Source organism: Mesocricetus auratus, unplaced genomic scaffold, assembly GCF_017639785.1.
Source record: "Mesocricetus auratus isolate SY011 unplaced genomic scaffold, BCM_Maur_2.0 Super-Scaffold_100010, whole genome shotgun sequence".
Taxonomy (NCBI): Eukaryota; Metazoa; Chordata; class Mammalia; order Rodentia; family Cricetidae; genus Mesocricetus; species Mesocricetus auratus.
The window spans coordinates 14060080-14075578 of record NW_024429194.1 but is presented as its reverse complement, the minus strand read 5'-3'; the positions used below and the strand labels follow the sequence as shown (position 1 = coordinate 14075578).

The 15499-nt window shown below is 35.8% G+C and overlaps 1 protein-coding gene across 4 annotated transcripts in view; it reads right to left on the bottom strand.

Moving 5' to 3' along the window:
- Window positions 1–15499, bottom strand: part of LOC101841903 (solute carrier organic anion transporter family member 6A1) — a 76956-nt gene that overhangs the window by 44070 nt on the left and 17387 nt on the right. For all 4 annotated transcript variants that reach the window (XM_005077224.2, XM_040752769.1, XM_040752770.1 and 1 more), the window contains 2 exons: window positions 14102–14211; window positions 3860–4004 (listed from right to left, as the gene is read on the bottom strand). In XM_005077224.2, coding sequence (XP_005077281.1) covers window positions 3860–4004; window positions 14102–14211 — 255 coding nt within the window. The remainder of the gene's footprint in view (window positions 1–3859; window positions 4005–14101; window positions 14212–15499) is intronic.

The following is a 15499-nucleotide window of genomic DNA, read 5'->3' as shown; positions in this document are numbered from 1 at the left end:
GAACAAGAATTGGAGCAACTAACTCACTGAGATATTTCATTGAAGATCAACATGAACAGACTTACAATGTGAGACTTCAGAATACTCAGTATAAGTTGTTTTTTCTACTTAAGCATAAATATTTTGAAAGAGGAAACAACAATAAGAGTGCAGGCTGGGAAAGTAAAGAAAAGAGAAGAAAGAGAAAAATAGAAAATACTCTGTATAATGTAGTTAACTCACAAACAAAATCAAATTAACTCAAGATGTAGATCACTGTGTGTATAGACGTGGGTATAGAAATAAATACCAGTAAAACTTTCACAAAAATAGAAAAAATAAAAGCAAGGAGGAAAGAAATAAATCTGACAATGAAAAAGAAGAACGATAAAAGTGAACAATAAAAACACATAATTGGTAAAATTCAAGTTCAGGTCCAAAGTGGTAGAATAGGGATACTTGGCACTAGTTTTTCTCATCCATGTGATGAAAACAAAATAATTGATTTGGAACTTGTCATTGAAGGAATAGTGGGAGAGCACTGAAAATTGTCTGCACAGAAAATTAAATCTGGTACCTTTGACAAACCAGAGATAATGGTAAAGCAAGGTGAGCAAATACCATGGCTCCTGAAACTCAAAATTTATTAGGGAAGTGGACTCCCTGTTCCTAGGCAGTAAGTTACAGTGGAAACCTACATTTGCCATGAAAAGTTGCATCCTACAGACAAGCAGCCTATACTACCCAGCCTGGAGTCTGAAAACAAGCAAACGTTACAAAAGAAATGAACAAGATCAGTGACATCTTAGTGCTAGAGCATCTGCTGTCAGGGACTCAGCCATTCTTAAGATATAGTTACATCTCAGACTTCTCCTGAACCCCTCAGTGCATAGCTGGGTATGCAGCAACCACAGGCCAAGGTGAGACAATTATACCTGGCTGAGTTTCTCTGACACAATATACTGAATGATTTATGCTCACAAATATTGTAAGAGGCATTATAGTCATGCCCCATATCTTGGATGCTTTCTCGATGCTAGTTGCAAAAAGTAAAAGACTTCAGAGGAAATGTTTATGTGTTGTCCATAGTCTATCTGAATTTAGTGTTCAGTGATAAGAGTTTGCTGTTGCCCCAATACAGTCTACATAGCCATTGTACAGAATAAAACTTCCTAAGTGAAGATAAAGCAGCCTACTCCTTCTATATGCATATGTTAGGACAGACTCCCTGATCTGCCATCAATACCCATGTGCAGAGCATTGCACATTTAAGTCCCTGGAGAGTGTGCACCGCTAGTATAGTCAACATGTCCTGACTTCATCAAATGCTGGGCACAGGCTGCTTGTGCTCCCACTAATTTGTGGACAACTGAGAGGATTTAGAATAATATGAAAATGTAACCTAAATTCTCACTCCCATTCATTGAGAATTTCAATTCTAGAAGATCCAGGGAGACTGTAGCCAGGACGATGATCTCACTTCATTTTTGCTCCATTTATTTTCATTGTAATGTGGGATTTTATTTTTTGTTATTGTTCTTGCTTTTATGTTAATTTTATCGAGTTTTCCTCTTTTCTCCATTTTCCTTTTCATGTTTCCCTTTGTCTTCTTTTTACTTCTATTTTTATCTTTTTAATTTTTCTTTTTTTCTCTTTTATTTTTTAAATGACATGGATTTTCATGTATCCTATGTAAGTGTTCCAGTACTGAGTGACAAGTCCAGCTCTTCAATTAACATTTTTTATTAATATATTTTTACTATTTTAAAAAAGTTCTCCTTTTCTCTCTCTTCTGTCCCACAAGAACTGAGGACCAGTCCAATGGCCTGGTATACAATGGACTTGTACTATACCTCTTAGCTACATTTTCTGAAGAATTAACTTAGTTCCAGTTACAACCCAGTCTCTCTTGAGATATAATGGTCACTTCTGCTTAATACAATAAGGGAAGCATACAACCCCATCTGTTAACCCATACAGATGGGGAGGCTGAGGTTCGTCCCATAGCAAATATCCACACTGTAGCAATAGAGAGAAAAACATATAGTAGGAGAGACCTCTTCTACATCTACATTCTACAACAGTCAAAGCTGCAGCACAGCAGACTGCATGTGATATCTAAGTCTGATGATGGAGTGTCACACAGTAAAAGCTATAATTCTAATTGTTTACTTTTACTATAATACATCTTTAGTCCATAGACCCTGCAACATGAATGCAGCAACCAACCCACAAATCACTTCCAAATATCAGAGTTACTATCAACAGTGTATTTAGAAGTCCACAATTTCCAACAGTGCTATTAATCCAGGAGGAGTCACCACTGAGTGTGCATACCACAATTTATAATGCCTACACATCTGCTTAAAGTGCCAGAGTTTGTCCACTCTTTCAAGACTTACAGAAATGCTATCTTACATGGTAATCTCTGTCCCAAAACTCCGTTCACAAAGTTTTAAGACATTTTATTATAGAGTACTTTGGCAAGCAAATTAAACATTACGTGAGAATTCAATTATTGCAAGTTACACTAGCAGAAGAAAGCAACATATCATGAAGGCCACCATATAAAAGAACTGTCAATGTGAACTCAGTGGAAAACTCCATATTAAAAAATGATATGAACAAGAGCAATATATAATAAATGAACAGTACAAGTAAGTTAAGAAAGATTATTCAAGAGAAAGCAACTCAATAAAGACAGATTCTGAAAAATAACACAAAGCTTGAAAATGAAAAGCGTGATAAGTCAAACCAAAACCAACTAACTGGGTATGGGAGAACACACCTAAAAGTAGGAGGAGAAATACTTACAGCCTCCCCTGTAGATCAAGTTCAAGTGCAAGATCAGAGTGAGCTGCATCCCATTGAAACAAACAAAATTTGATTTAACCAATAGGATAAATCAAGCTAAAGAGAAGAATGTTATTTTAGGGCTGGAAAAGTGGCTTCACAAGTAAAGACGCAGGCCACAATTCCTGAGACACACATAGTAGAAGGAAAGAACAACCCCTAAGATGTCTCCTGAAGTCCACATGTGTGCTATTGAAATACCACACATGTACATTCACAAGACATAACTAGTAAGTAGTGTAAAAGAACAATTGAAAGAATTTCTAAAACTTTATGTTGCTATTGAATTAATCATATAAATTAGTGACACCCTATACTCCTGTAAGAACCTTTAAATGAATTTATGTTTTATGTTAAGCAAATGTTATGGAAAAGTAAATATTTGGATGTTTTGTGTAGAAGTAGATAGATATATTTAATAGAAAAATAGATCAATAATTTAAGTTAGTAAACAATGGGCAATAGTATCCAAGTAAATATTGGGGATTAGGACCAACTTGAGGGATTTCAGAAGAGTGGACAGTAAGCACCCTGATGAGAAAATGTTTCTGCTTTAGAATCTCAGATGTGAAGAGCACTAGCAACTGAAAGACAGGGTGAGGTAGAGAAAAAACAGGAGTTCTTCTTAGAGGCTTATTTATTTTATTTTATGTGATTTCTGTATATATATACATATATATATTTAAAGCAATGTTATTGAGTCATGTCCACTTATAATTTTATTATATATATATACATATATATATCTTATATGGGATGCAGAGAGGAGGGAAAAGGAAACTGCCAGTTGTGTAGATGGGAGGCAGGAAGACAGTTAACAATATAAACAGAGTAGTGAAGTATTGTATGAAAAATATGGAGGTAGTGTTGGAGTGCTCTTTTTTTTGACAATTTTAGCCAGTGACATCCAAGTTCACTGCACCCTGTGTCTTTTGCTTCCATGACATGTTTCTTAAATATACATAACACATTTGAATATATCCATCATGAAAACTTTGAATTCTGCACAGTAAGAAGAAAAATCTACCTGTAAGCAGAGTAGCAAGTGAGGGCGTTAGCAAAAACTGATTTTCTAAATATTTGGGCAAAAATTCTGTAGCTCCAATATTAGACAGTGACTCTGTGGCTTTGCACATTGCATGGCATATCAGCAGCGGGCACTTCGACAGACACTGAAACAGAACAAGTCACACCACAATGATTTCATCTCATCCAATGCTAGTTATCCATCCACAGAAACGTTTTTCTCATAATCTAAAGGGAATGTATGTAATTCCCTAGGTGACACATGACATAACAGATTTGTAGTTAGGATGCTTTCTACTACACACATAGCTTTTATCTCTGGATCTGTCAGCTTGTTGAGAGTATCTCTTGGTACCATATTAGATACACTCATATTTTGCATTTACGTGACCCATCCGGTGCGAGTTCTCTAACTTTGGCTCATGTGGTTCCACTGTATCTGCTGATTACTATAGGACCAAATATCTGTGTCACCTTCCACTCCCCAGTGTCACAAACATGGTTACAATAAAATCCCTGTGCATGCGCTCTTGACCTCCTTTGACAAGCATATCTTTAGGATTGTGTGTTCTTAGAGGGCATTTATAGATATTGGGACTTATGAGTAATTTATTTCACTTTTTGCTGCAAAATGTTCTTCAGGTTGTATCTTTTCATGACAACATCTTAATAGCTCAGAGTACAGTTTGCTTAGTGGCCCAGCTTATACTCAAGATTCCTCAGAACAATACCTCAAGTTTGGCACTTGCAGGCATGTACCATTGCATCACAAAGTCACTGAGCATGGGAAGGCCTTATAACTGTCAGCAAGGTCATGTGTGACTGTTCTTTAGAACATTATTACTAGCCAATACTAATCTAATATTACAGCAAAGAAGCCTTGAGATCATTACATCCTTCATATTGTGAGTACTTTCATCACCCCATGTACAGCTAACAGGATAAGCCTCACACAATTTTGCACTGATAAGTTAAGTAGTATTTTGTCATGCCACTAAGTTTTGTCATGTAACAACAGCTAATTGGCATAGACCATATAATTAGAAACAGTTGTTAATCCTCGCTAACATGTGTAGGCTTCCAAAATTTTGTCATACAGTCATACAAAAGGCATTCTTTTTTGTGCTTCTATGTTTTCAAATATGAATGTGCATTTGATGGGCTGGAGAGATGCATCATTTGGCAAAGTGCTTGGGTTGTTCAAGGAACAAAACTCAATCTCAAGAACCTATATAAAAATTTCAGACACTGTTGCCTTATATCAATGCTAAGAGATGGAGACAAATATCTTAAAGAATCTAAAGAGTACCAAGGAAAAACAACCAAACAAATGAAGGAAACAGCTCAAACAGTTGAAGGATTGAAAGCTGAAATAGAAACAATAAAGAAAACGCAGAATGAGGGGATGCTAGAAATAGAAAAGCTGGGTAAATGATCAGGAACTACAGATGCAAGTATCACCAATAGAATACAAGAGATGGAAGAGAGAATCTCAGGTGTTGAAGACTCATTAGAGGATATACAGTCATCAACCAAAGAAAATCTCAAGTCCAACAAATACCTAACACAAAATATCCAGGAAATATGGAACACTGTGAAGAAGCCAAACCTGAGAATAATAGGCATAGAAGAAGGTTAAGGCATGCAGCTCAAAGGTACAGAAAACATATTCAACAAAATCATAAAGAAAACTTCCCTAACCTAAAGAAGGTTATGCCTATGGAAATACAAGAATGTTACAAAACACCAAATAGTTTGGACCAGAAAAAGAAGTCCCTTTGCCACATAATAATCAAAACATCAAACCTACAGAATAAAGAGAAAATATTACAAGTAGTTAAAGAAAAAGAAAAATGTAAAGACAGACCTATCCGAGTTACACCTGATTTCTCAATGGAAACTATGAAAGCCAGAAGATCCTGTTCAGATGTCCAACAAACGCTAAGGGAACAAGTATTCCAGCCCAGACTACTATATCCAGCAAAGCCTTCAATTACCATAGATGGAGAAAACAAGATATTCCACGACAAAACCAAATTCAAACAATACATATCCATGAATGCAGCCCTACAGAAAGTACAGGAAGGAAAACTTCAACCCAACAAAGATAACTCCATTCACAAAGTCATGGACAATAGATAATCCCACTTTAGCAAACACCAAAAAAGGGAGGGAAACTCACACAAAATAACACAACCACCAATAAATAAAAAACAAACAAGACTCAACAATCAATTGCCATTAATATCCCTCAATGTCAATGGTCTCAACTTGCCTATAAATAGACACAGACTAGAAGAATGGATATGGAGACAGAACCCATCCTTCTGCTGCATATAGGAAACACATCTCAACGTCAAAGACAGACGTTACCTCAGAGTAAAGGGTTGGGAAAAGACTTTCCAATCAAATGGACCCAAGAAACAGGCTGGTGTAGCAATCCTAGTATCTAACAAATTAGATTTCAAATTAAAATAAATCCAAAGAGATGAAGAAGGACATTTCATATTCATCACAGGAAAAGTACATCAAAATGAAGTCTCAATTCTGAACATCTATTCCCCAAATACAAAGGCACACACATTACTGAAAGAAACATTACTAAACCTCAAATTGCATATAAAATCTCACACACTAGTAATAGGAGACTTCAACACTCTGCTCTCACCACTAGACAGGACCTCCAGACAGAAATTTAACAAAGAGAAAAAGAACTAGCAGAAGTTATAACCCAATTGGGATTAACAGACTTCTATAGAACAGTCCACCCAAACACAAAGGGATATACATTCTTCTCAGCAACACAGGTGGAACCTTTTCTAAAATCAACCACATAATCAGAAACATAGCAAACCTCAACAGATGCAATAAAATCAGAATAACCTACTGTATCTTACCGGACCACCATGCTTCAAAATTAGAATTCAACAACACCACAAATTGAAGAAACCCTACAAACTCATGGAAAGTGAACAATGCACAATTGTACCATACCTTGGTCAAGGAAGAAATAAAAAAAAGAAATTAATGATTTCATGAAACCCAGTGAGGATGAAGGCACAACTTTCCCAAACTTATGGAACACTTTGAAAGCAGTGCTGAGAGGAAAGTTCATAGCACTAGGTGCCCACACGAAGAAACTGGTGAATAGTATTAGAGAATCAATAGCACGAGTGAAAGCTTTAGAGCCAAAAGAAGCAAACTCACCCAGGAGGAGTAGATGCCAGGAAATAATCAAATTGAGAGCTGAAATCAATAAAGTAGAAACCAAGAAAATATTGCAAAGAGTCAATGAAACAAAGAGTTGGTTCTTTGAGAAAATCAACAAGATAGACAAACTTTTATCCAAACTAATTAAAAGGCAGAAAGAGAACATGCTAATTAACAAAATCAAAAATGAAAAGGGGACATTACAAAGGACACTGAGGAAATTCAGAGAATAATTAGGGCATAATTTGAAAACCTGTACTCTACAAAAAATCAAAAATTTAAAGGAAATAGACAATTTTATGGATATATATAATTTGCCAAAATTAAATCAATAACAAATAAGCAATTTTAACAGATCTATAACCCCTAATAAAATAGAAGCAGTCATCAAAAGTCTCCAAACCAAAAAAAGCCTAGGCCCAGATGGCTTCAGTGCAGAAATTCAAAGAATAGTTAATTCCAATACTCCTCAAAGTGTTCCACACTATAGAAGCTGGAGGTTCACTGCCAAACACTTTTTACAAGGCTACAATTACCTTGGTACCCAAGCCACACAAAGACACAACTACAAAAGAGAACTATAGACTAATTTCCTTCATGAACATTGATGCTAAAACACTAGCAAATTGAATCCAAGGACACATCAGAAAAACCATCCACCATGATCAAGTAGGCTTCATCCCAGAGATTCAGGAAAGTGGAAATCAGCCTACCACAAGACCCAGCAATTCTACTCTTATGTATATTCCAAGGAGATGTACCTTTATACAATAAGGACATCTGCTCAACTATGTTCATGGCAACATTATTTGAAATAGCCAGAACCTGGAATCAACCTAGATGCCCCTCAACTGAAGAGTGGATAGAGAAAATGTGGTATATTTACACAGTAGAATACTATTCAGCAGAAAAAAATGAAATCTTGAAATTTGCAGGCAAATGAATGGCATTAGAAGAAACCATCCTGAATGAGGTAACCCAGTCACAAAAAGACAAACATGGTATGTACTTACTCGTATATGGATTTTAGACATGGAGCAGGTGATTGCCAGCCTGCAATTCCACCGCCAGAGAGTCTGGGAATCAGGGAGGACACTAAGAGAGGTATGCATGGTAACCTGGAGAAGAGTTATGGGAGGAGATCTCCTAATTGGATTGGGAGCAGAGGCGAGGGGAAGGAAGAAGATGATTGGAGAAAGAGAGGGGGATAAGACGAGAGGAGAGGAGAACACGGGAGAGCAGGAAGGTTGAGTCAGTGAACGAATAGACGGAGCCATTATAAACTGGAGGAGAGATCTGACGCTAGTGAGATCTTCACAGATCTACAAAAATGACACCAACTGATATTACATCTACCTTAAATGTCCTCCCCTGACAATAAGATTGATGACAACCTTACATGCCATCATGGAACCCTCATCCAGTGGCTGATGGAAACAGAGGCAGATACCCACAGCTAAAAACCAGACTGAACTCCTGAAACCTGGTTGCAAAGAGGAGTGATGAGCAAAGGAATCAAGACCAGGCTGGCGAAAACCAGAGAGACAGCTGATCTGACCTAAACAAGAGAGAACACATGAACCCCAGACTGATGAATGAGAGACCAGCATGGGAGTGATCCAGACACAACCTCCCCCCTTCCCCCTGAACCTGGGTGTCAGAAAAGAGGCCTTGGCAATTTATGGGACCTTGAAGAGTAAAATCAGTATTTATTCTTGGCATACAAATGGACTTTGGGAGCCCATCCCACAATGAGGGATGCTGTCTCAGACTGGACACATAGGGGAGGACCTAGGCCCTGCCCGGGATGAAATGACAGACTCTGAAAATCCCTCATGGAAGGCCTTACCCTCCCTGGGGAGCTGAGGGGAGATGGAGTGGGATGGGGAGTTGGGAGCATTGGGAGACTGGGGGAGGATTAGAGGGAAAGGGAATTGGGAATAATATGTGTACAAAGTTAAATAAAATTTAAGATATATTTTTAAAATTTATGCAAGTAGCAAGGTACAGGGTCAAATTCTCCCTGTTTCAAGATTATGTGCTTTCATGTAGAGAAAACCCTAAAGTCAATGCTAAAACAATATTACACCTGATACTTTGCTTCAGGAATTTTTATCAAAACAAACCAAAAGCAAACCAAAGCCAACTAGCATTTAAATACTCAAATGAACTTTCTGAAAGAGAAATAGAAGTGATCACATTAAAAACGACTGCCAAGAAAATGTCCAGAAATGAACCTTGTAAATGAAACACCTCTATAATAAAACTTGTAAAACACTGAGAGAAATTAAATAAGAAAAATGAAAAGATCATACATGGTTACGATAAAAAGAATAATGGGAAATGAAAATGTGTCTATATATTCAATGTAATCTCATCCAAATCACCAGTGATGTTATTTTAGAACTATTGGAAACAATATTGGAATTTGTAAGGGAAAGAAAAACAAACCCCAGTAAGTTGAATCAACCTGTAACACAACAAAGCTGGAAGTGTCAGTAAACCTGGTATAAGGACATACTGTCGAACCCGAGCCACAGTAGAAAAAGAAGAATGACATAGATAGAAATGGAGACACAGAGCCCAGTGAGGCCAGGATAAAACTATGCAGGTTATCTAGGAAATAATCAGTCATCTGTAGCCAGCTGATTTTTCAAAAAGGGTCAAAAGTAACACTGAAGAGGAGACAGGTGTCCACTTCTGATTTAAAAAGCCAACTCAAGGGTGATTAAAATGAAAACATAAGACCAGAAAGTATAAATCTAGGAAGATGGAACACACAGGCTACAGTCTATCAGTATGAGTTATAATGATGTTTTTTTTTTCTGTCACTGACTGCAAAGGTACAGAAAACAGAAGCATCGTAGATAAATGTGATCATTTAAAAAAAAAGAGACTTCAGTGCAGGAAAGAAAACAACTACTGGAGAGAAGAAGCAACCTGTAGAATGGGAGAAAAGCTTGGCCCACATTCTTCTGTCCAAGGATTAATACACAAAGCAGATATGGTTCTGAAGCAACTTAACAGCACAAAGATAATCAAATTTAAAAATGGACATATGATCTGAATATGTATCAAAATAAGAATTATAGATAGCTGAGAAATAATACAAAGAGTGTGAAAAGTAATTAACCATTGTAGAAATTCAAGTGGAAGTTACGTTGAGACACCTCTTGTCCCAGTTAAGATGATGTTATGGTCTAGATAGACATTTCTCCCCCACAAACTCACTTACTCACTAGCTGGTTGCACTGTTTGTGGAGATTTGAAATTTTGGAAAGTAGGAGTGAGTACCTGAAAATAGTGTGCCTCAGCTGGGAAAGACCTGAGGCTCATTTTGCAGCCAGCCCTGCTTCTTTCTTCTCTGCTTTTTACTCCAACAAGAAAAAGATGGCGAGGTATACCTAGTCCCCTGTTCCCCCTGCCATTTTCCCGCCTACAGCCACACCTTCTCTGTCATGATTGTGTTTTTCAAAATGATAAGCCAAATTAAACTATTTCTTTCTCAAGTTGTGGTAGGCAGGCATTCTGCCTCAGGGATATCAAATAGCTATTATCAAAACAAACAAGGATGAAGAAAAAGAAACCGTTTTACATTGTTGTTGTGGATGTAGATTGGTCCAGCTAACGTGGAAGACAAAAGTAATTGATGTTATTCAAAAACCAAGAGCAGATGTAACATATATGTGGTTGGGTTCTTCATACATAAAAATATAAGCATTCATATTCCTTATAGTTACTTTGGCTCAGGTAGCCAATGTTCATACAACTAACTCTTAGCTGTGTGGCCAGGACAGAATTAGAGAGTGATGGATTGGACTTCCACAGTCCCACTTAGGATCCATGTTTTATGACCTACAGACTTTTGCTTAGGCTCCACCTCTTAGATTCATAATATTCTTAATGGAAATAAGACCTTCTTGCCATACTGAACTTTAGGGCACACTAAAGAACTGTTCAAAGTACAGCAATCTCAAAGAAAAATGATCAGCATACCAAAGAAATACCCATACCACAAATTAATTACTATAATATTCACAAAAGCTATGACATGCAATTTACCTAGGTTCCTATTAATAATTAAATTCATAAAAATAAGTGTGACTATGTATGTATAATACATATATACTAAAGCATATATGTTAAAGCATATATATATTATAAACCTATAAAAATAAAACCTCATCATTTATAATGATATGGATTTCAAGGGAAGCATTAATTTGATATACATAAAGACATACAAAACTCTCTCTTTTGTATCTAGGGATTAAGATATAAGATAAAAGAAGATAAGAAACAGTTTATCTGCATGTACAACACTAGTTATAATAGGTGGTAGAAATAAGATCAGGGAAGGATAAAAGGTTTCACAATACCATGAAAGGAATGAATAAGATTTCCTGTTTTGAACAGTGGGATGACCATGTTCTCTATTAACCTATAGCTTCAGAAATGTAGACTGCAGTTTCTGTCCTGCCCAGACTCACAGATATTTAGTCCCAAATAAACACGCAGAGGTTTATGTTAATTGTAAACTGTTTGTCCAATGGTTCAGGCTTCTTATTAACTAGCTCTGTCTTAATTATTAACCCATTTCTATTAATCTATGTATCTCATTGTGGTCTTCGTTTACCGGAGAATGCCCAGACATTCTATCTTCCCAGTAGCTACATGGCTTCTGCTTGACTCTGCCTACTACCTCTGTCTATCCCTAAAATTTGGATTTCCCACCTGTCTAAATCCTGCCTGCTCATTAGCCAAAATAGCTTTATTCATCAACCAATAAGAGAAACATGTGTTCACAGCATACAGAAGGACATCCCCATCACAAAAGTGCTTAAAAACTGCAAATTCTGGTAAGATGAAGAGACATGATTCAGTCAGTGCCTGCTAACTTCAGGTTGTGAGGTACCAGGATGAACTCACTGACAGAGAGTTAATTCACTCTATTTAAAAATTCAAAATAACTGTAAAATTCACATTCATTAAGTTAACAGTTGTTTCAGATTAACATTTAACAATGTAAAGTGTTGTAGTTGAACTCCTGTATTGTTAAAAATAAATGCATGTAATATTTACATAGAACAAAAATTAAGTAGGTTAGTTATGGTTTTGCAAATCCGAAACTAGAACTTCACTAGTTTAAGAAGGTATAAATGTTTAAGAGTGGACTGGACAGTACAATGCAACTTTAAAATGAAATTAAAGTCTTGTTGAAATATAATTAATTACTTCAAAGAATTCATGATTAAATAAAGAGTAGAACTTGGAGAAGAGGAGCACATAATTTAACCCTTACCTTACATAGCATGTATGCTTAGCTTTGAAAGGATTCAACTAATTCACATCCACCTCTACAAAATCAATTTAGTTCAAACATAAAAGGGCTACTCAGTTCTTCATTATATATAAATTCACTTAAAAGTACATAAGACCAAGGATAGTCAAAACCACCATGGACCATAAGAACACCGGCAGTAAAAGATTTCAAGTTATATTACACAGCCATAATAATAAAAGTGCATGATACTGGCACAAAAATGGACTAGTTAATCAATAGAATAGAAGATCCAGACGTAACTCCACATAACTCCATGCAACTACAGCCACCTGAGTTTTGACAAAGAAGCCCAATAATATATGTTGGAAAAGATAACCTCTCCAACAAATGATGCTGTAACAATAATATAGATAGAAGATAGCCTTTTCAATAAATGCTACACCAAAAAAAATATACATTTGTTGGGATCAGGATCCCAACTTGATCCTTTTCTTTCACCCTACCCAGAAAATTAGTTCCAAGTGGATAAAAACCAAGTATTAGACCTGAAACTAAAACAACTAGGGGATTAAGTAGGAAGGACATATAAAGGTAAATAATGGAATTTCTAAATATGATTCCAGTAACTCAAGAAATAATGTAAACAATGGACATGTGGAATCTCATGGTCCTTTTCTGCAAAGAATACCATTAAGATAATGAATAAGCAGCCTACTAAATGGAAGAAAGGCTTTCCCTGATCTATGTTTGACAGAAGACTAAAACAAGCAAGGACCAAAATTAACCTCTCCCCAAAAAACGAACAACACAAATAACAAACCATCTTGGGAATTGTACTGAGAGTCCTATAAAGAAGAAACACAAATAGCTAATAAGTACTTTAAAAAGAATAACAGTCTCCAACAAATATGTAAAAGGAGTAATGAAAGCTTTTTCTCTGGCTCTCAGTGTTTCTCAATTGCCTGTAGTTCTTTCTCTTTACTTGAGAAAGAGCAGGAGTGTAGAACTACATGTGAAGGGAAGAAGGGAGGAAATATAAAAGCAGGAAAGTCATATTATATTTCAATTTCAAAATAAAAATATTTTTAAATGAATAGGATATTTTGGGTAGATGAGTGAGTAATGAAACAATATCTCCAGCAAAGAGAAAAATACTGGAAATTGGGAAGACAGAGATCAACTGTAATGTGAGTTAGGAAAATTCAGTTGATGGTATTTTGAAGACTTTCACAAGTTCTATCCAGAGTGAAAAATTCTCTAAAAATGAACAAAACTGTGAAAATTACAACCTTGCATAGAAGAAAAAACATTTTAACTAGGACGAGAGTATTAGAAGTGGCTTTCTCTGCATCCTGGTATCTGCTACTATGATAGGACTGTTTTTTATCTACAGAAGGAAAGGATTTTATATTCAATATTTTGATTTTTGTATGTTTGTAGGAGTATGTGTAGACACAAGTTCTTCCATTTCATGCCATATTTACTTTTCCAGAGAACATAAACACAAAGTAATATAAAATCAATTAAAAATAAAATTGCAGTTTTTCATCATCAGTCCCTGGCACTAGAGACTTGCAATGCCAAATAATAAAAGAGCTCTACCTTTCTTTTACAAGGAAAATGAGCAATTTAATTAAGAGACTACAGAAATTTCACCCAAATTTAGTAAACACTTTGCCATTTTGTTAACTATATGAAAATTAAACAGGTTGACTTAACTGGCTTGGTAACAAAATTATTTTGCTTTACCTGAAGAGCACTAAGTAAATCCTTCAAATGAGGTCCAAATTTCTTATGTTTAAGTCTCTTGTCAAAGATGACAGGTTCCTTTCTTTTCCGATGTCTTAGTTTGTGTGAACCTACAGGTCACAAGTAAAGCAATCCTGTGTCATGTCAAAGTCAGTAAGAAAACACACCATATACTTCTACACATCATAATAAGCCCAGTTTGTCATGGAAAGGCAAACGAATTATTTTTAAACAAACTAAAACCAATGTATATTTTAGAATGCAAATTCTTCTACAGTAGTAATTCTCGAAATACAATTATTTGAAAATGAAATTCATCACATCTGCACTGCCCTATTTTGCAGTCAGCCACTGTGTATGTATCTTAACTGCAGAAAGAGTGTTTCCTGTGGCTGAATTAATTAGTTCTGAATTTAATATAGAATTAAATAACCATATTTAATAAATTATTAAGATTTGATGGCACAGCCCTAAAATATCCCCCCTACAAACCCACCTTCATATATCACAACATACTTTGTGGTAATAAAGAACACTAACAAGTGAGATCTTTTTGAAACAACACATATTAATAATGTAATAATAGTAACAGTAGTAATAAATGTAACTAATCTTTTCATTTTCATACACATACCATTGCACTTTTTTCTTACTTGACACGTTCTTACTCACTGTACTCTCCCTGCCCCTTTATCTTTTCTCCTTACATAGCCCCTTCATGTCCTACATGTATATGGCATGTCAGCTTTTTCTACAACTGTTATGACTTTTCTTTATATTTGAGTGAATGAAATGCCTTGGATAACATATTGTCCTTATCTAGTCATTTTTATTGTTGATGACAAGGCTGGTTTTATATTATAGATATTGTTAGTAATACAGTGACAGTAATGATATAACTAGATCATACGGTAAATTTATTTAAATTTTTAAAAATATATTTTTAATTATGTGTAAATTTGTGTGTGTGTGTGTGTGCATTTTTGAGTATGCACAAGTAAGCAGTTGCTTATGAAGCCCAGAGATACAGGCAGTTGTGACCAAACTCAGGTCCTTTGCTTAGTGGTGTGCATTCCTAACTGCTAAGACATCTCTCCAGGCCCTTATTTTCAGGTTATTCTTTTTCTTTTGTGGAACCTCCAGAGTAACTGTACAAGTTTATAATCCCACCAGCAGTGAGTAAGGGTTTTTCTTACCTCAAACCCTCATTAGCATTTATTCTCTTGATTACAGCTATTCTAAAGAAGCCAAGATGTAATTTCAATGCAGGTTTATTTTGAGTATCCCTAATGGGAAAAGTTGTTGAACATTTTTCAAATGTTCATTGTCCATTTGTGGTTCTTTAAGAAGTGACTATTTGAGTTTTGGGCATATGTTCTGATAGAGATGAGCTTTCTT